This window comes from Peromyscus maniculatus, chromosome 1, assembly GCF_049852395.1.
Source record: "Peromyscus maniculatus bairdii isolate BWxNUB_F1_BW_parent chromosome 1, HU_Pman_BW_mat_3.1, whole genome shotgun sequence".
Lineage (NCBI taxonomy): Eukaryota > Metazoa > Chordata > Mammalia > Rodentia > Cricetidae > Peromyscus > Peromyscus maniculatus.
The window spans coordinates 112,779,394-112,800,669 of NC_134852.1; the positions used below are offsets into that span (position 1 = coordinate 112,779,394).

A 21,276-nucleotide genomic window follows, 5' to 3' on the forward strand; every position below is an offset into this window, starting at 1 on the left:
AATATATTGTAGCATAATTCACAGATTTACTATTTTGCAACACTTAAACAAGACGGCTCAACTAGTAAACACACTTGTTTTAAACATAGTAACTAGTAAACATAAACATACATGTATATGTATATGTTTTTCCAGACAGGGTTTCTCTGTGTAGCTTTGGAGCCTATCCTGGAACTCACTCTGTAGCCCGGGGCTGGCCTTGAACTGACAGAGATCAGCGTGGCTCTGCCTCCTGAGTGTTGGGATTAAAGGCGTGGGCTACCACCGCCCGTCATATATATATATGTATATATATATTCTTTTGAGAGAAGATCTCTCTACCTAGCCCTGGCTGTCCTGGAACTATGCAGACCAGACTGACCTCGAACGCACAGAGGTCTGCTTGAGTCACTACGCCCAGCCCTAGGCATCTTTTTTGAAAAGCCTTACCAACCTGAAACAAAGGTGGGGTGGGGTATAAGTACTTAACAAGTCTCCATCAAAGATACAGCTTTTTTGTTTGTTTATTTGTTTTTATTTTTCAAAACAGGGTTTCTCTATTTAACAGTCCTAGCTGTCCTGGAACTCGGTTTGTAGGCCAGGCTGGCCTCGAAGTCACAGAGACCTGCCTGCCTCGGCCTCCTAAGTGCTGGATTAAAGGCATAAGCCATCACTGACTGGCCAAAGATACAATTTTATTTAAACAATAGTAAGAAATTTCGTCGTGTGTTTCAACTAAAAAGTGGTTCTAGGATTCCTATATGTCTTGTTTTGATATTTTACACACCCGGGGCTGACCTAGACCAAGGTGACCTTGAACTCCGATCTTCCAAGTTCCCCGCTTCCAAAAGCAGGGATTAAAGCTGTGTCAACACAGACATCAGGCTCTGGAATCTTGAATTCTAATGGCCACGCCCCACCAGAGAGTTTTCCTTTTTTGCCACGCCCCTCTACTAGAACTTCATTTCCCAACATTCTCTTAACGCCGCTAAGTCAGCGATCATTGTGACGTCACCCCACAGCCCTCGGGGAAATGTAGTTTGCTCATTCTCCACTTAGGGAAAGATCTGGGGCCGTGGACTACCACTCCCGTGAGGTAGTGCGCAGTCCCACCCCATAAGCGGCGTCTTCGAACGCGCCGCGGCAGCCATGTTGATCGTGGCTAGCACAGGGGCCGGCACCAGGGGATTTTAGAAGCAGGTGTCATGATGTTGTCCGCGGTGTTAAGGAGAACCGCGCCGGCGCCGCGGCTCTTCCTCGGGTTACTCAAGTCTCCATCGCTCCAAAGCCGGGGAAGTGCTTACGGCCGGAGCATAAACCCCGGAGACCGCGGAGAGCCGCAGCGGCTGAGAGCTGCCGCCTGGGTGCGCCCTGGAGCATCATGTATCTTATTCCCCGGACGCGGGGCAGCCACCTGGGGGCGCCGTGGAGAACGCACCGAGATCTCATACCTGGCTGCCGCCTCGTGGGGACGCGGTAGTAGCCTCGAAGAAACACTCCCGGGACAGGACAGCTGGAATGGGGTTCCCAACAAGACAGGACTGGGCATGTGGGCCCTGGCCACGGCGCTGGTGGTTCATTGCTACAGCAAGAGTCCTTCCAACAAGGGTGATTATGGGGCCAGTCTGGGTTCAAGGGAGAGGTGGGTGGGGTGGGTCCTGACTCCTTTGGGGGGTTGAAGGTGTTTGTAAATTTAGACCCACATAACCTTACCCTTGGAGAGACCAAGGTACCATCTGCTGCCAGGGGCAACATGTTGCTCTGGAAAGCTCACTGCTTGGAGTTAAATAATTTCCCATTGTAGGTCTAGTCCCCTCTTCTGGCATCAGTTTGTGTATCTGTATAATGGCGGAGTGACTAATTACAGTCTAGTCCTTTTATGTACCAGTATTACATCTGGCCCATTAGTCTTTCAAGAGGTCTCCAGGGAGCCCCAGCAGCTTTAGGGATAACCTCTACATGTTTACCTGCATACAAGGGCCCAAGGAAGGAGGACAATTGGTTGTGGTGCTAGCTTGACTCCCATGCCCCTGTCTTAGTTTCCCCGCTGTATAGTGAAGGCAATTTCTCAGTACTCTGATAAGACTGACCTTTGACCTTTCTTGGAGTTACTAGCCTGTTCAGCAGTTCCATAGTGTTTTTGCTATGTTTAGTGTCCTACTTAGGTGAGCTGGACATTGTGGGGGGTGGAGCCTGGGGGGAGAGGGAGTTGGCAGAAGGAAAGTAGCTCTCTGGAGACTTAGAGCAGTCGGAGGGATAGGATAGGAGGTAGAGGGAGCTAACCCAGATTGGCATCTTGACTTTCATGTTTGTTCAGTGGGATGTGGCCACCTGAAAAGAAAGGGTTTTGGATGAGGAATGAGGACACCAAGGATCTTGTCTTGTACTGTCTTACTGGCTTTGTGAAGCTGGACTCATGGTCTTCGCTGGCCCTCAGGTTCCTTTCTACTAATGATGGTATTGAAGTAGCGCCCTGCTAGCTTAAACAGGCCGTGGTTATAGGATCTGCAGCTTGGGTGTTCGTGGAGGTGGTGGTCTCGCAGTTTAGCTTGGAACTAGGTGTTCAAAAGGCCCCAACTTAAAACCAAGTCATTTAAGGGGACTGTGCATGCAGTTGGCCATGCAGGGCTAATTAGTAGTACTACAGAGGATCAGCCAGCTAGTGGGATCAGTCAGGTTAGCTTTCCTGGAGGACTGGCAATCCTTGGAAGATGGGGAGTTTGAACTTGAATTCTGAAGAATAACAGGAAATATAAGTGTTTGTGTGGGGATGTGTGACCTTGTGTATCCCATGATGGCCAGGCCTGCATCTTACCTGTATTTTATTAGTATTTCCCTAATACTAAGCATCTGTCCACAAGTATGTGGATCGTGGAAGGGGGATGCTTAACAAATGTGCCTTGGGTTGGATTATATTCCATACCCAGACTTCAACCAGCTTGGTGTGGAGGGGCTAGCAGTTTGGCCAGTGAGGGTGGAAGACAAGGTCTTTGGAATGAGGTGAGAGAAGATGATATGGGCCCTGCATGCCAGACAGGGGTGTTGGGAATTCTGTAGGCAGTAGAGAGCCAAAAAGGTTCTTGAGTAGAGACTGTCCAGCAGCCATTGTGTTTGGAAGAACAGAAGAAATGTGTCTGAAATCTGGCCTGAGAGGTTACTGGAGGCCCTAAGCTGGATTTTATAGCACATGAATTTCAGTGATATCTACTTAATAAAATAGGTAATGACTCAAACTATAGCCACTTCCAACCCTTCTGAGTAGCCTACTCTGGGGTTTTGAGCAGAGTCGCTCAGTTCAGTGTTCTGAGAAATATTGGGTGGCTTCAGGAGTCAAGATGAATTCTGCTGTAGGTAGTGGACAGCCAAGGAAAGATTGTGAGCCCACAATGCCCCAGGTTAAATCTCAGCTCATTTCTCCCTCCCTCTGTGACCTTGGAGAATGAAGGAGAGTAGATAAGTATTGATAAGGAATGGTTTTCCTCTCCCAGCTGGAGATTGACCAGGCACTGTTAGGTGTATGGATGAGAACAATCCATAAGAGCTAGGCATGATGGCACACACCTTTAACCCCAGCAGGTGGATCTCTGTGAGTTCCAGGACAGCCAGGGCTACAGAGTGAGATCTTATCTTTAAAAAAAAAAAAAAATCCAAAAACCAACCAACGAACCAAACAAAAACCAGAGAGAGAATCCGTAAGGTAAGTAGGACAGACCTCGCTCTAGTCAGAGACCGAGTCATAGGCTAGTCTCCATAGTAGGTGGAGTGGAGGCCCCAGCTCTGAAAAGAACTGCTATCTCTGGGCAGTGGTGGTCCACGCCTTTAATCCCAGCACTCCGGAGGCAGAGGCAGGTGGATCTCTGTGAGTCTGAGGCCAGTCTACAGAGTGAGTTCCAGGACATTCAGAGGTACAAAGAGAAACCCTATCTCAAAAACTCAAAAACAAAAACAAAGAAAAAACTGGTTTATGCACATGATGAGGCTGGCGTCTCATCCCACTTCACAGAAGCTTCGGCTCAGGAGTTTAGATGAGTTGGATGGGTCACACAGCTTGCCTCTGACTCCAGTGACTTCTCTTAGATTTACCTAGTGTGTCTCCTGGCTACTGAATGCTGAGGACTGGGTAGAGTCAGCCTAGTGGCCAACAGTTTAGCCCAGAATCAGGCTGGGCACACAGTGCCTACTGTGCCTCTGCTGTTGACTTGTTGAGTTTTTCCAAGTGGCCACAAGGTGGTGCCAACAACCAGGCCAGGCTTCACCTAGGCCTGAGTCCTCAGGACTCTGACTGAACTGTTTGGGTCTCCCTTCTCTGGTCTTGCACCAGGGCTTTTGGAGACTTTTCATCCATTATTTTACCTCCTCAGCATCCTTGTGAGGCTGACAAGAATTATTGTCTGCCGAATACCGTGGGAAGCTGGTTGAGAAGGAAGGCCTGCAGCAGCCACACGCAGAGTAATGGCTGAGTAGGTTGGATCCCAGTGTCCATGACTTCTTTTTTTTTTTTTTTTTTTTTTTTTTTTTTGGTTTTTTCGAGACAGGGTTTCTCTGTGTAGCTTTGCGCCTTTCCTGGAACTCACTTGGTAGCCCAGGCTGGCCTTGAACTCACAGAGATCCGCCTGCCTCTGCCTCCCGAGTGCTGGGATTAAAGGCGTGCGCCACCAACGCCCGGCTGTCCATGACTTCTTATTGAGGTGCTTTCCACTCTTAGGGAGACCCACATACCTGAGCCCTAGTGTTTGGGAATAGTGGGGAAGTTGGCACAGCATCTACCTGCATCCCCAGAGCAAAGGTGGGGTGGATTTTACCTGGGGAAGGGGTTTGGTTAGTCTTCTCATGCCAGCCTTTCACCTTCTGAGGAACTTGCGCTGACTGGCTGGGCTTTCTCTCGGCTCTCAAGGGTAGGTCCTGGCCAGGGGTCTGACCAGTACCCCATCTCTTTTCAGATGCAGCTCTCATGGAAGCTGCCCGTGCCAACAATGTGCAGGAAGTCAGAAGGTGAGTGTCTGGGCCTCGCTGTCGTATCCAGAAGGGCTGAGCAGAGTGTAGTGACTCTGTCTTAGAGAACATTTCTCCCTGTCTGGACTTGCTTCCCAAGGGTTCCCTGTAGCCGAAATCATAGGCTCCCTGGCCCAGGTCAGACTTTATGTATTTTAATTATGGATGAGGGCTCCCAACCATCTTTGAGTGTTTGGTGGCAATGGCTTGGAGCCCATGGACCCTGTGAATCTTCCAGTTTGTTCTTGTTCCTCTGTGGAAGTGACCATGTATTAATGTTTGCTGCCTGGACCTGATGTAAGTGGGCATTCTTGGAAAAGGTTGGGGTTTATTTAGGACTCTTCGTACCAAAGGGCCTTTGTGACTAAGAAGGCCCGCTTACAGGGCTGAGACGTGCTGCACTCCGCCAGAAGCAGACTGTAGTTCTTCAGCTATGGTGGCTCACCCAGTTCTCCCAGGTTCCTCAAATGGAGTGAGGTTTATTTTTGCTCAGAGGCTGACTGCTTGAGCAAGGGAAGACTCATCTTGAGTTGGGAAGCTTTGGGCTAGTACCATGGACAGGGCAGAGTGCTCATCCAGTATGAGGAGTGGGCCTGGCCAGATGCTGAGAGTATGGGCTGTTGTTTAGAGAGACAGTAGTCATCCCTCTTAGGCCTCACCTTGTCCTTGTTACCCTTCAGCTAGATCTAAGTGGCCATTGGACCCTCCCCTCCCTTAGCTCACATACTTGTTTGGTTTCTTTTTTGCCGTGCTGGATCTGAATATGTCTTAACACATACTTGACAATTGTTCTACCAATGAGCTGCTTCTCTAGTCCTTGGTTTTGTTTTGTTTTATCTGTCTTAGTTTTGTTTTTAAAGAGTTATTTATTTACTTGTATACAGTGTTCTGTCTGCACACCAGAAGAGGGCACCAGATCTCATTACAGAGGGTTGTGAGCCACCATGTGGTTGCTGGGACTTGAACTCAAGACCTCTGGAAGAACAGCCAGTGCTCTTAACCTCTGAGCATCTCTCCAGCCCTTGTTTTTGTTTAAGATTTCATTTTTATTTATTTGTTTGTTTGTTTAGACACTTTCTCTCTATGTATTTCTGTCTGTCTTAGAACTCACTGTGTACACCAGGCTGATCTCGAACCCAGAGATCCTCCTGCCTCTTCCTCCCAAGTACCAGGATTTAAGGCATGTGCCACCATGGCCAGCCAATTTTATTTTCATTTTATGTGTATGGGCATTCTGCCCACAGGTATATCTGTGCATCATGTACATGCAGTGCTCTTAGCAAGAAGAGGGCATTGAATCTTCTGGAACTGGAGTTACAGACTGTTGTGAGCTGCCATGTGGGTGCTGAAAATTGAACCCAGGTCCTCTGGAAGAGCAACCAGTACTCTTAACCTTGGAGCCATCTCTCCAGCCCCATAGCCCTTGGTTTTTTGAGAATACATTTTGTTATGTAACACGGGTTAGCTTTGAACTTTCAATCCTCCTGCCTCAGCCTCCTGAGTGCTGGGGTTATAGGTGTGGGCAACCATGCCTGATTTTGTATTCACATTTTAGACAGACAGGAAGTCAGTGTTTGGGGTAGTTTATCTCTGCATACCCTGGATCCTGGGTGCCCTTCCCCACTCCAGTGCTTGAACGTTTAAGAAAGTGTGGGGAGGCAGCCAGAGCTCCACCAAGACTTACTGCTTTGATTCTCTTTCATTTTATCTGCAGCATTATTATTGATTCTCAAGGGTGCTTTTGAGTATTAATGTTCAAGGCTTAGTTTTTAATAAACCACTTTTGGAAGTATGGGCTGGGAGTTGTTTTGTAGCCAAATAAATATGATGGAGCAATAGTTTAATAAACATGTGATGATGCATCTTAAAAACCAAGCACAGATGTCATCTTGTTGTTATAAGAGCCATTCATAACTGCAGCTGCGTGTGGCATCTTCATGCCCCAGACACGTGCCTGGCTTTCTAGAGCCTCATTATAGGGAAGCGAGGAGTCAAAACTGGAGTCAAAAATTACCCAGAATCACCTGTTGGTAACTGCCAAAGGCTGCCGATCTGCAGCTTCCTACCCCCAAGCCCAATGTAGGCAGGAGAGTTGCCAAGCAGAGAAGGCTGACTCTGGCTTATTTCAGCAAGCCCCACTCCAAGGGCTGATAATTTTAGCTCTGAAATTTATGAGGTTTTTGTTTTCTTTCTTTCTTTTTTTTTTTGTGTGTGTGTGTGTGTAGTTTTAGTTTTTTGAGGCGAGGTTTTATGTACCCAGGTTGGCCTCAAACTCACTACATAGCCAAGAATGACTTTTAACTTCTGATATTTCTGCCTCTACCTTCTGAATGATGTGATCCCAAGTGTGCACTACCATGATCGATTTTATGTGGTGCTGAGGATCCAACCTAGGACTTTGTGCATGCTGGGAAGGCACCTACCAGCTGAGCCTCAGTCTTTGGGGTTTGCTGCTGTTGTCTTGTTTGGGGGTTTGTTTTTTGTTTTTGAGGAGGTTCTTGCTATTTGGTCTAGAACGGGTTCTAAAACTCATGATCTTCCTGCCTTGTCCTCCCAAGTGTATGATTACAGGCAAATACTACCATGCCTGGTGAATTTCCTCCCTCCCTTCCCCCTCCTTCCCTCCCCTTCCCCCCTCCGTCCCTCCCTCCTTCCCTTCCTTCCTTCTGCCCCCTTTCCCAGTACTGGGATTATATGTGCACACACTCTGTTAAATACATTCATATTTTTTTAAGATTTTTTTGAAATGATGTGTCTGTGAAGGGGAAGAAGGATCTGCTGCCCCTGTGTATGCAGGTGCTCACAGAAGCCAGAAGAGGGTGTCAGATCCCCTGATGCAGGTTACAGACAGTTGTGAACCACATATGTGTAATGACCACAGTAGGTGTAATGACAACTAAATACCGGCCAATGACGTACAGAAAGTGATTGGATTTCTAGTATGTGACTCAGAATTGTGGGGACAGTTTCATGCATGGGTAATATCTGGGAGTTTTTTAAGTGTGTCCTCAGTTTTTAGCCTGCTTTTTCCTTCCTGCCTCTCCTTATCCCCTTCTGTTAGCATCTCCCTCACCCTGTAAGGAAATCAACTGAATGAGGCACGCACAGACTCTGCTCTGCGCCCCCCCCCCCCCCCCGCCCCCAGTTGTCCCCCAGAGCTGAGACAGGCTGGGCGAGGCAGGAGGCAGGCAGTGTGGGCTGCCAGGCCCAGGACTTATGCAGGATATAAGGAGAGGGCGAAGGTGACTGGAGATGTGATGGGAATGTGCCTGGCCTGCCCTGGCCAGGGGTAGGGCTTTTGGATGCTCTTCCTATGAACTTTTGAGCAGGGACTGAACCAGTTAGGGCTGTTTCTGAAGGTGAAGGTGGATCTTTTCAGAGGCTGTCTGAGGAAGAGACCGAGCTGAGGAAGGCCTTCAGGGCGCTTGTCCCTCCTCACTCTTCACTTAAGAAGGAATGAGTGATGGACATGGTGGTGCACACTTTTAATCCCAGCAGAGGCAGATCTCTGAGTTCTAGGCTAGCCAGATCTTCATAGAAAGTTCCAGGCCAACCAAGGCGACACATAGTGAAACCTTGCCTCAAAAAACAAACAACAGAAAACACTAAAGAAAAAGGAATGTCCTCAGCTGGGCACTGTAGATGGTGGGAAGGAGTAAGGGTAATGTCTTGACCTCTGGCCTGCGGGGAACAGACATGTAATTCCCCAGTTGCAGTTCTTCCTTCTGACAGGCCGGCCTGGAGCAGGGGTGGGGAGCCTGACATCCCCCCAGGAAGGAAATGGTCTTGAGTTTTGTTCAGTTTTTCTGTGTGTGCCCTTGACTCCAGTGACGCTTTCCACCGCTCTTCCCTGATCCTGTGTGTGTGCTAGCCTCTCTTCTGCCCGGCAGGCCTGCCTGTAGCGAGACAGAATTCCAGTCTCACCCCCCCACCCCCCCCACCCCCACCCCAGTTCACACAGTTGTTTTGCCACGTGTATGGTTGGTATGGTAGTGATGTCAGTATTTGGAATAAAGCTCAGACCTGGTGAAGAGTATTACTACTACATCTTGGGGCTCTCATTCCTGTGCCTTGACCTCTCTCAGCTCCTGTCTCCTCAGTTCCTGCCCAGAACCTCAGGGGAGCTCAGGATGGGGAAGGACAGATGCTTGGGGCTCTTCTCTTAAAGAGAGGAGCTTCACCCCAGAATCTGCAGTCCCTGGACCAGGGTGCAGACTCCCTGCTGCCACCCCACCCCACCCCACTCCATTCACTGCCTGTTGCTCAGTCAGGCCAGTCTTTGAGGCTCAGTGGAAGTTCTGCCTTCCTGTGCCCCTTTTCTTGATTCCTCCTAGCCGGTTGGGTTGTTCCTGTCCCCTTCTACTGTATCCTGGCCTGTGGTGTGGGAGTCTTAGGGTCTTCTGGAAGAGAAATTGGCTGTCAGTTGGAAAAGGGCTTAAATGTCAAGAATGCAGTCAGTGTGTTCAGGAAAGCTAGTGAGCCCACATGTCAACCCAGTGAGGAACAGCTTGGGAGGGAGTCCTCACAGACTGGGAGAGCATTGAATCGGCAGCTCTGGGCTGTGGTCCTAGTGATGGCTCTGGACTGTTGACTGCTTTATGAGAATCTGGCTAATTGTGTGTAGGGAGGCTGCTTGATCAAAAGAACAAGCCAGGACTCACCATTTCAAAACACATTATGTTTTCTTTTTACATTTTATTTATTAATTTTGGGTGCATTGGTTTGGGTGCCCTGGTGCTGTGGTGTATATGTGGAGGTTAGAAGATTACCAGTGGGAGTCAGTTCTTTCTTTCACCACGCGGGTCCTGGGGATTGAACTCAGGTCCTCAGACTTGGTGGCGGCACTTTTAACCGCTGAGCCATCTCACTGGCTTCACGCTATTCTTTGTATTAAGGAGTTTGAGCTGGTCATATTAGCTCAGAATGAATAAAACAAAATAAATACAAACAGAACACCAAAGCGACAGAACTACCTTTCTCTTTGTGAACTGCCTTTCACCTTGAGTCGTTGAATTGTATGCCTCCCCAAGGCAGGGACAGGGTCTGCTGTCCGTCCCTCTCTCTCACCTATTCCCAAGCACAATGTGACTGACTTCAGTAGAACAGAAGCAGGCAGTCCAGAGGCCTGTTCCAGTCTCCCACTGGCACACAGGAAGGCTGGGCTCTCTCTTTCCTTCCCCTTCCCTGTGCAAGAGCTATCTCCTCCTTTCTCCTGGAAGCACTTAAACTTTGTAAGGTCACCTAGCTCCCACTCTAGCAGGGAGGCTGGCCCCTGCCCTGCTTGGCAGCTGTGAGAGCAGGTGACCCCCTCAGCTCAGCCCCACCCGGAGAGCCTGGCTTTTACTCTGAGCCACTCACCCAAGACCAAGGGCATGGGACAGACAGCGGCACATCTGTCTGGGCTCAGGCAGAGCCATGTGGGGCCTGTCAGGCTGGGGACAGGATTGGGGACCTGTTCTCTGCTGGAGATCACGTTTCCTGCAGATCACACCGCCAACTGACAGCATCCTGCCCTCTCTTCACTTCAGTGGACTGAGCTGGGCCTCTATTAATGTGGCCCATTTAGTCCTTCATCATCCCAAACAGGATCAAATGAAGAGACTCTGATACCAAAAGCTTTGGGCCTCTAATGACTGGCTGCCCTTTCTTTTCATAGTTCATGTGTTCATTTGACAAACATGTACTGAGTACTTGCCGTTTGCTGGGTCCTTTGTTTGGCGCAGGGGACACCTGAGCAGGCGTGACTCCTTCCTTTGATGGAAAAGAGGTGGAGCTGGATGTGGCTGTTATCCGCTTGTAATCCCAGAACTCTAAAGCAAGAGGTTGGTGAATTTGAGGCCAGCCGGGACTACAGGGGGTATGACCCTGTGTTGAGAGGGAGAAGCAGAGGGTATGACTGGACTCTAGAGAGCAAGGGTGGGTAATATGAAATAATATTAGATAGCTTTAAGAAAGGACCATACCACATTGGGCTTTTTAAAGCCAGTGTGTATATAAAAGGCAAAGATGCTAACAGATATATTTGTAGATTTTAATTTTTAAAGCTTTTAATGCTTAGTGGAAAACGTTGGTCGACAGCTAGAGTAGTATGGGAATACTGGCTGGAACATGCCTATGAGATGGATATAGATCATTGGCAGAGCACTTGCCTAGCTTCTGTAAGCTGGGTTCAACCCCTGCACCAAAAAAAGAAAGAAAAGCAACTGGAAGAGACCAGCAGATGGTGTGTGTGGGTTGGGCTAAGATGTTAGTAGCACAGATGGGCAAAGTTAGCTGGACTAGTCTGCAAGGGTTAGACCAGTGCTCATGCCTGATTCAGAGTCTGGTACACACACACACACACACACACACACAGTAACTATTCAACAGATGAATGCCGGGTGGATGACTAGGACTGGTTGTTTAGTTCAGAAAGGAAATGCTAGTGGATTTCCATTTTTTTGGCTGGAGCTCCTGGGTAGATGCTGTTGCCACACTCTGAGAAGAGAATTTGGAGGGATTGAGTTGAAAAACAGATTGAAGTCTGTTTTTTGGGGTGTGGTGGTTTATTTGTTTATTTTGTTTTGTTTTGTTTTACAAGACAGTCTCTCACTTAGGTAGGCTGCCCTGGAACTCACAGAACTCTGTAGACCAGGCTGGTCTGGAACTCACAGAGATCCTCCTGCCTCTGCCTCCCAAGTGCTGGAATTAAAGGTGTGTGTCACCATACCTGAATTTTAATTATGTGTAGATGTGTGGATGTGGAAGCCAGAGGTGTTGGATCCCCTGGAGCTGGAGTTACAGACAATTGTGAATCACCTGATGTCGGTTCTGGGGACTGAACTCAAGAGCAGCATATGCTCTTAACCACCCAGTCTTCTCTCCAGCCCCAAAACATGCTAGATTTAGCCAGATGTGGTGATACATGCCTGTCATTCCCGACACTTGGGAGGAAGAGGCAGGCAGATCTCTGAGTTCAAAGCCAACCCAATTTATGTAACATTCCAGACCTTGTCTCTAATTAGTACGCATGCTAGATTTATCAATTATCTGGAAATTCTTTTGACATACTGTTTTTGGTTTCTGGTTTGGTGGTTTTAGAAAATAAAGGATTAAACTGGTTTACTAGATGGCTTTGGGGAAAAAAATTGTACAGTTCAGGAGAGAAAACGGGTTGGGCTTTGTTGAGGGTAAACACATTTATTCTAGCTTGGCACTGATGACTTGGTTTGGCTCTTGTCCCCTGATGCCCCAGCTCCAGGCAGTTGTTGTCTGTGTGCCAGGATCAAGGTGTCCCGAATGTGTTTAGCTACAAGCATAGGTGAATGTTCTAAGAATTGATCTGGGGATTTTATCTAATTAACAAAAGTCCTGCCTGGTAAATACATTTGGCTGTCTCTGGGCCTTGGAGAGGCTGTCTGTTTATCGATCGCCGTATCATTTTGGCTGGGTGGGAAGATATTAATGATGGCATCAGAGCAACCAAAACATCCAGCTCTCTTAATCAGTAAATATGTAAATGTCTTTGTGGCTTGCAGTGGATTGAAACAAAATCTTTATCCCAGACCAGCAGAGGTCAAGGCCTGAAGAGCATCACTTTCTGTAATTTGATAGTTTGTGCTTCCGGAGGATTCCAGGTTCTTTACTGTAACCCTCACAGGTGTCCTGAATGCTAGGACTTTGAAAGGCAACATAATGTTATAGGAAGAATGCAAGAGTTACAGAATTAGAGTCCTGGGGTCTGCTTTTGTCATACTTATCACCAGCTGTGTGACATTAACATGTCACAACCTTGCCAGTAACAGCCCCCTTTACAGATCATGACTCAGGAGTTCAGGCTTCTTAAATCTCCCAAAGCTGCCCACTTGGGAAGTAGCCCTCCTTCTTACCTAACAGACTAGGGGTCTGTGGGGCTAGAGGCCAAAGAGAGGCTGGCCTGGGTTCCTGTTTCCTCTTAGGAAGCTGGCCAAAGGGACAATCATTTCTGCCAGGCTTATTTGGAACTCACAGGTTCCTAAGGATAAACTAAGGCTTTGCAGCAATTCTCGAGGTCTCCTGCCTGTCTAGATCCTGGCCATGCCTCATTGCCCACCTCAAGCTCTTCCTCCAGAAAGCTCACCCTGGCTAATAAGAACAGCAGTTGTTCATTGGCTGTGAACTCTGTGACAGGCAGACAGTAAATACAGTGTGTGTCCCTTACCAGTGTGTTACAGAATAAACTGTTGTGTGCGTTTTCCAGATGAGAAAACTCAGTGTTTACACAGACTCAGTTTCTTCTGGTTGCCTCCCAGCCAGTGTACGCTTGTGATTTACACCAAAGCCCACATACATCCACAACGTGCTTTTCCCCCCCAGCAGCTTATATTGAGTGCTCATTTTTCTTACCAAATTATATAGATCTTAAAGGCCGAGTGGTTCACTTCCTTGCCTTTGTTTTCCCAGTTGCTTCATGTGTTTCTTTTCCCCTGGCTGTGAACCCTATCTGAATAGGCTAGATAGTACCTGCTTCTCCTGCCTCCCACCTTAACAAGTCACATGTGGCTGTCTGAGCACTCCAAAGGAACAGAGTATAGAGTCTGGCCTGTTGATTGATTAGTTGATTAAAGTACTGTTTATTCTCCAAAAACTACCCAGTAGGAGAGCACAGCCCTGGGCAGCAGCTGGGCCAGGAGTCTCCATTCATGTGGATGGGAGGCCCTGCCAGCCTGCATAAGAATCCTTTCTGAGCCTGGGCTGAAACTTCCATCTCAATGGCCTTTTGTTTGGGGTTAGCACCCTGGCCTCCCGAGAAGGCTGTGTGTTTGACCAGGCTTTGCAGATGGACGGTGAGCAGGAACGGGTGGTAAAGTACAACAATTAGAGGAGGCCCCTGGAATTCCCCGGGAATCAGAGCTTGGAATACCACAGGCAGGGCAGAATCTCCTCTTGGGCTGCTTGAGTGCTCACTTCCAGTCCCGGCTTGGGTCAGCCAGGATTTTAGGCCCGTTTACTCTACCCCTAAGCCTCAGGTGCTCTGTGCTCCTGAAAGAGAAGTAGATTTTGATTAAACAAGCATCTACTCATAACACTTAGTTGTTCTCTCTCCCTCTTTTTAAATATAACAGTGTGTCAGAAAATTCACCCCTTTAAACATGTAAAATTTAGTAGCTTTTAGTACATTTATAAGATAGTGCCATTAACATGGTCTAACTCCAGAACATTTCGTTACCCCTCCCCCCACCCCCAACCCCGGTCACATTAGGAATCATTTCCTCCTCCCTCCCCACAGCCTCTTGCACCTGTAGTCTGTTTGCTGTCTCTGGGTGTGCCTGTTCTGGACACTGTACATGAATGAGAGCCCCCCATTCTGTGGATTTTGTATGTGACTTCTTCAGCTTAGCTTGGCTTTCCAAGATTCACATGTGTTGTATCACATTGTCAATTCTTCATTCCTTTTAAAAGCCAAATAACATTCCACGTACCATGAAACACATTTGATTAATCCATCTGTCAGTTGACAGATATGTTTTCACAGTATGAAAATGATCAACAGGTATGTTATTATGAAGAAGGCCGATGTTGTCCTTTAAATTTTTTTTCAACTGCATTCATCTCTTTATTCTTTGAATAATCTTTCCCACAGTAACTATTTCCATGATGAAATGGGTGGAGTTCCCATAGCACTTGACACAGTGAACTGCCACTACCCGCCAGCCCTTCCTGGGGTTCCAGCTCTATCCTCTAGGACTACTCATGACGCTCCTTTCCTTGTTCGACTCTTTAAATGATGAGATAGTGCTACTAGGAGACAGATATTCATAGGCCATGTCATTCTACCTGAGTCTGGCTTCTTAAGCTATGTTTCAGGTCACCATATCCTGCCATTTTCTAATGAGAAGGCTGTGACCGTTTGGCGTCCTCTGAATTCCAGTGTAATGTTATTGTTGTTGTGAGGGGCAAGGCAGTCATACCCTTGTTGAAGATGTTATGCTTCTATTAATATGGCCAGAGCCTACATTAGCTTTCTTGCCTCTGTCTCACCGGATTCCTCTAATCTGATAAGCTTTGACGAGGCCGAGGATCAGACTGCTCACACACTGGAAACATTTGAGCGTATCTGTTTGCTTAGCTTGGTTTGGGCAAAGGCACGCCACTGAAGACACTGCTTATACACGTGTGAAATTGGGGGTAGTGAGGAGACAGGTAGTTGGGGGCTTTCTCATGCTGAGACCAGAAGAGGGTTTGGGGGAGATGGAGGTGGAGCAGGGAGAAGCAGCTAAGAAATGGAACTCGTCCCAGTGTTCCCAGCCTGTAGATCACCTTCTCACTGGAGGCTTTTCCTTTATCTGTGGCCCTCGTCCATCAGTCAGCGGGGTATGCGGTCCAATTCTGCGAGCAGACAGAACAGGCTCTGTGCCGCAGGAAGCAAAGAGTAAGGGCTACAGTTCTAAGCTGCCTCTTACTGCCCTGGGGTCTGACTTCCCTGTGTGCGATGGGGCTTTCTTGTGTAATTCTCAGAATCAAATGAGTTCATAAATGTCAAGTGCCTAAGGCACCGAGGTCAGCACAAGCAAGATGAGCCATTGAACTCCATTATTTGGGCCTTTAATCCTAGCGACTAGAACACTGAGGCAGGATGATCTCAAATTCAGGCCTCCCTAGACTATAGTGTGAGTTCATAGGCAGCTTGGACATGTATTTGAAAGTCAGAAAGGGTTGGGGGACATGGCTGAACAGTTGAGTGCTACTACTTTTGTTAAAGGACCTGGGTTTAGTTCCCAGCACTTACATCAGGCAGCTCACAACCACCTGTAACTTCAGTTCTTGGGGATCTGGTGCCCTCTTCTGGCCATGTGGACTCAGACACATATTTACCAATAAATAAGTAAATAAATAAACAAATAAGTAAATAAAGAAAGCAATGCTGGGGGAATAGCTCAGTGACAGAGTGCTTACCAGGCATGCAGGAGGCCCTGAGTTCAATCTCCAGTGCTGAAAAAAACCAAAAACATCATTCAAGAGTTTACCAGATAGGAGAAGCCAACATGTTGTTGCTGTCCTGTACAGACATCTCAGAGGACCCATGATAATTGACACATTATTTCAGGTTTGGGGGACCTGTTCATTACCCTTCTCTAAACTCAACCTGAGCTCTCTCACATGAGCAAGCTGTATGTCTGGTCCATGGCAGGCCCTCAGTCCCAGCACAGAGGATGGCTTTGAGAAGCTCTTCCGTGAGTTCTGTTGGGTGAGGAAGGCTGACCGGTCCTCCGCTGTCCCCTGCAGGTGGGGACAGGTTTTGTGGCCAGCTTTGCCCGGTCTGTTTATCCTCACTGAAAATCTCATGTGGACCTCCGTGTAGCTTGGCAGTAGTGGTTCAGCTGACAGTCCATTTGGGGAGTTGGATCCACTACTGTTTCTCACTGCTGAATTGTGACAAGTTTCCTGGCAAGCAGCCAGCTGCACAGCTGCCCTTTATGGCAGCCGAGAGTCCTGTTTTGGGGCCAGTAGGTGGCGCTCTTAACCCTTTCCCACACCTCAGCTCCCTGGACCTAGTCGTAACTAAAGCAGCTGCTGACAGGCTGTAGCCCTGTGCCAAGGTATGTACCCACAGGAGGGTGTCCTGGGTCACCCCTCTCCCTTACTTGTTAAATTTTCATCTTTCATTCCGTCTCAGCTAGGCACATCTCCCTGGGAATGCAGAGGTGTTTGCCTTAGGGGATCCCAGGAGATTGTTAGAGGAATCCTTGCTTCTGCCTATCCCCTCTAGCAGAAGAACTCTGCATGCAGAGAGTCATTCATTCCTGTTACACTGTTGCCCTGACCTTCATTTGCATGGCACTCCTCCAAAGTCTTTGCTTGTGTTTTAGCTGTTTGCCAAGTATGTGTCTGTCCAGCAGCTGCCTTGAAGGCCTGGATCAGCACCCACTCAGAGTCCTGTAATCATCCGTCCTCAGGAAGAGTTTGTGCAGTGATGAATGAGTGTGGGAAGAGGTGCCTCAAAGCTGAATGGGAAACACAGAACCTAGCCTTACTGTGCAAAAAAAAAAAAAAAAAAAAAAAAAAACCAATATTATGAAGATCACTGAAAGGTTGAACTATTCTAGAGGAAATGACGAAGACACACAGTGTTCGATCTTTATTGATTCTGTCTTACATCTAGATCACAGGGCTAGGATGCTGTGAAAACTATTAGGATAACTGGGGACATTTGAACACAGGCAGAATAGGAGGTAAAATGATGAGGTAAACTGCTCATCCTGTTGTATCAGTTGGTTCCAGGATCCTCCATAGGTCCCCCAATCTGCAGATGCTCAAGCCCTTTATGTATTATGTTATAGTATTTACATGAAACCTACATATATGTGTGTGTGTGTGTGTGTGTGTGTGTGTGTGTGTGTGTGTGTGTGTGTGTGTATATATTCTTGTATAATTAAATCATCTCCAGATTACTTATATATGATTTGGTGTAAATGCTATGCAAATGGTTGTCATACTCTATATTATTTAAGAAATAATGACAACAAAAATGTCTGTATATTGTTCAATATAGATGCAGGGTTTTTTAGTTTCTGAATTTTTATTTATTTATTTACTTATTTATTTTTGATCTGCACTTGGTTGATTCTCTGCCACATTGAGACTTTGGCCATTATGGCTGGTGATTCTGTAGAAGTCTGTCATTGTTCTAGGAAATACATGCTGAAGTATTCGGAGATAAGGGGCATAATATCTGAAAATAATTCTCACGTGAAGTAAAATGTATTAGAAATAGGAACCAAATGAATCAAGGAGTAAAGTGGATGGATACATGTGAAGGATCTGTGCTATTTTTGTAACTGGTTTCTAAGTTTAACAATTTAAAAAATAGCAATCTGTACACATTGATATATAGCAGATATCTGTAAAGAATAGGACAAAGAATGGCCACCCAGCATTGGGCTTTATTTTGTTAGACCAGGAGTATCACTTAGGATGTGGATTGACTCCTTCACCATTTACCTTTGAACTTGTAGTGTGATTACAGCAGCAGCTGTGGTTTAGAAACATTGTACACACTCGCACCCCCATCTCCTTTGGTCTAGAAACATTGTACACACTCACACCCCCATCTCCTTTGGTCTAGAAACATTGTACACACTCGCACCCCCATCTCCTTTGGTCTAGAAACATTGTACACACTCGCACCCCCATCTCCTTTGGTCTAGAAATATTGTACACATTCACACTCTCCATCTCCTTTGGTCATATCAGCACTATTGTTAGGTGGTTCTAGCAGGCTGATGAGGTAAGATGAACAAGGTTCTAGAGATTAGCTGTACTTGCCCATGGGCACACAGCCTGGCAGAGACAGAGAAAGGTTCCATCCTGGGTGAGTCTTTTCCAGGAGAGGCTTGGTGAACCTGCTCTTCCTTGTGTTTCAAGATTGGGCTGTTGATTCTGCAGGGCACTCATTAGGTTCCAAAACACTGGACTAACTGTAGTAGGAAAGAACCAGGGGTGAAGATTCACTTCATCTAAGTTGGGGGTACTGTGCACATGACAGTCTCTGTTTTCTCTTGCTGTTGTTCGCTTTCCTGAGACCAGCTAGGTGTAAGAGTGCTGGGCACTGGAAGCAAGGAAACCTGGAGGTCTTCCTAGAGGAGGGGGCCTGAGCTGAGCTTTAGAGGCTGGTGCTTAAATATCCAAAGTAAAAGGAGCCTAAGAGGCTCTGTGCCTCTGCAGCCAGAGCACCAGGCCCTGGCCTTGAAATCTGTAGGCCAGGCTGGGATCCAAGAACAGCCTTTGCTGCCCTCCCCCCACCTCCCCATCTCTGGCTGGCTGGGAGATAAGGCACAGATGGAGGCTGCCTGGGGATTCTAGCCCCAGGCGCCTTGCCTCTGCTCTGACAGAGGGCCTGCTGCTGTTATTACTGTAAACAGGGCCTTCTGGGCGGCTCCAACCAGGGTCCTGGTGCCCAGATAGTGATCATGATTGGGTCTGCATGGCTCAGTGCTTCCAGGCCTCTGATGCAGGTGGGATAGTGCTCCCTACTCTTTGACCCCTCCCCGGCTGCAGCTGAGGGCCAGTTCCTGCAAAGGATCCGGAAATCAGTTGGAACAATGCATGATTGAAGTTCACTGGCCGCTTTGTATTGATTGGTCATAAAGAAAAAGGAAGAAAAGTGAAGTGGTATCTCTGTGAAGAGCTAGTTAATCAGAATGACTTAAACCTGCCTCTGCCTGCCTAGGACTTCTTCCCTCCTACAAGCAGCAAGTCTAAGGAACTGTCTTGTCTTTGCAAGTCTTACTGTGTCAGGTCTGCTAGGAATCCACTTCTTAGTTTTCATTTTATAGTTTAGATTTATTTATCTTTATGTGTGTGATTGTTTTGCCTGTGTACATGTATGTGCACTGTGTGTGCCCAGTGCTCATGGAAGTCAGAAGAGGATGTTGAATTCCCTGGAACTGGGTGGTTTGGAACCACTGCATGGGTTCTGGGAGCCAAACCCAGGTCCTCTGCAAGAACAACTTATGCCCTTTAACAGCTGAACCACCTCTCAAGCTCCAGATGCTATCCATATTTAAAATGATAAGATTTTAGCAGTAATTAGAACTTTAGAGATGTTGTTCAATTCTGTTTTCCTGTAGAGAAACATAAGGCCTACAGAGGTATATTTATCCTGAGCGACATATCAAGTACCTGACAGAGCCATGACTAGAACCCATGACCATCAGCTCTCCAGGCCATGTCCCCAAATGTCCCCACCCACTCCTGAGTCTGAGATGCCTCCTACATATTTATACACAGGAGCCTAAATACTTTGAAAAAGACTGTTAGGCCACAAATCAGAAGTATTGGTGGCAGATTGGTATTTGTAGGTACTATAGAGAACTCCCATGTGCCAACCGCCAGGGCAGGAACCAGGGACATATGAAGACAGGTTGTTTCTGGAGGATGCTGGTGACTGAGGAAGTTAGACAAGACAGCCAACTGTGACTGTTTTGATACAGATTAGCACAGGGGACCTGGAGGCCACAGACCATTTTGGGGATGAAACCTTCAAGGATGAAACCTGATTTGGTTAAGAAGAAAAGTGAGTAATACTGTGATCACTGCTGTGAAAACAACAGCAAGACTTGCAGTTGTCAGGAGTGTTCTGAGGTGAAAGTGAAAGTCAGCCTGCCTCCCCTCCCCTCCCTTCCCCTCCCTTCTCCTCCCTCCCTCCCTCCCCTCCCCTGCCTAGCAGAAGTGATAATGCCACCTCTTGGTCTTTGGCCTGCTGGCCCCTCCTACATACATCCCTGGTTGCTAGAGGAGACTTTGTTTTTCCTTCTTGGCTCTTAGGCTCTGCTACTGACTGCCTTTACTTGGGAATTTTAGGCATTTTATCTGTTTGTTGGTTTGTTGGTTTGTTTGTTTTTAGAGATAGGGTTTCTTTGTGTAGCTCTGGCTGTCCTGGAACTCACTCTGTAGATGAGCTGGGCTCGAACTCAGAGATCCGCCTTCCTCTGCCTCCCAAGTGTTGTGTTTAAAGGCGTACACCACCACTGCCCTGTGGCAGTTCATTTTCCATCCACAGATACGTTCGGGTACTTGCTATATTTTCCTATGCCACCCTGATTTACTCAGGACACCAGGAGTGGCAGCAGGGACCCTTACCCACTGAGCCATTTCTCTCTGTCCCTCCCCCATCGCTAGTGTAAAATGGGCAATGACGCTAATGGCACAGGCACATTTCGTTATTATACGCCAAGGGTTTTAGCCGTCACGACTTACCTCTTGATGACCCCTATGTGTGACATGCAGTTAGGCTGGTGGGAGACTTTTTTCCTTGAGACAAGGTCCTGTTATATAGCCCTGGCTAACCTTGAATTCGTGGCAGTCCTCCTGCCCCAGCCTTCTGATTATAGGTAGGCACCACAATACCCAGGTTTTGTCCATTCTCCGACAAATACAAAGAGCAGGAACTGTTTTGGGAAGGAACAGAGAAGCCAAGTCACATTTATCCATGGGCCCTCTCTCTGTAAGTGGCAATGGCTGTATCTGATCTCAGATCTTCTCTACCTGTATACCCTAGGAGTTGTGCAAGAGCTGGGATTCAACTCCAGATGCCTCCTGTGGTCTCCTGTCTACTAGCCTGAGCCATCCCCAGTTAGTATCACCTACCACTGCCCCGCCAAGCAGGAGAGTTAGTTAGTTCATTAGGTAGGGCTGGCCCCAAGTCTAAAGTGAGCCCAGGAAAGCCTGCTGTGCCCACCCCTCCCCAGCCCGACGCGGGCTGCTCTGCCCTGCCTGGCAGCCTGCATTAAGCATTCTACTCATCATCTCAGGGATGATGGAATCCTAACCTTTACGGAGACACCG

The 21,276-nt window shown here is 47.6% G+C and overlaps 1 protein-coding gene across 4 annotated transcripts in view; it reads left to right on the forward strand.

Moving 5' to 3' along the window:
• Window positions 1-963: 963 nt before the first annotated feature.
• Window positions 964-21,276, forward strand: part of Clpb (ClpB family mitochondrial disaggregase) — a 127,670-nt gene continuing 107,357 nt past the window's right edge. For 2 of the 4 annotated variants that reach the window (XM_076548577.1, XM_076548585.1), the window contains exons 1-2: window positions 3,414-3,676; window positions 4,920-4,971. In XM_076548577.1, coding sequence (XP_076404692.1) covers window positions 4,931-4,971 — 41 coding nt within the window. In that variant the 5' untranslated portion in view covers window positions 3,414-3,676; window positions 4,920-4,930. Of the gene's footprint in view, window positions 1,588-3,413; window positions 3,677-4,919; window positions 4,972-21,276 lie in introns of those variants that run through there. The other 2 variants (XM_006993275.3, XM_015986844.3) reach the window with 2 other exon arrangements.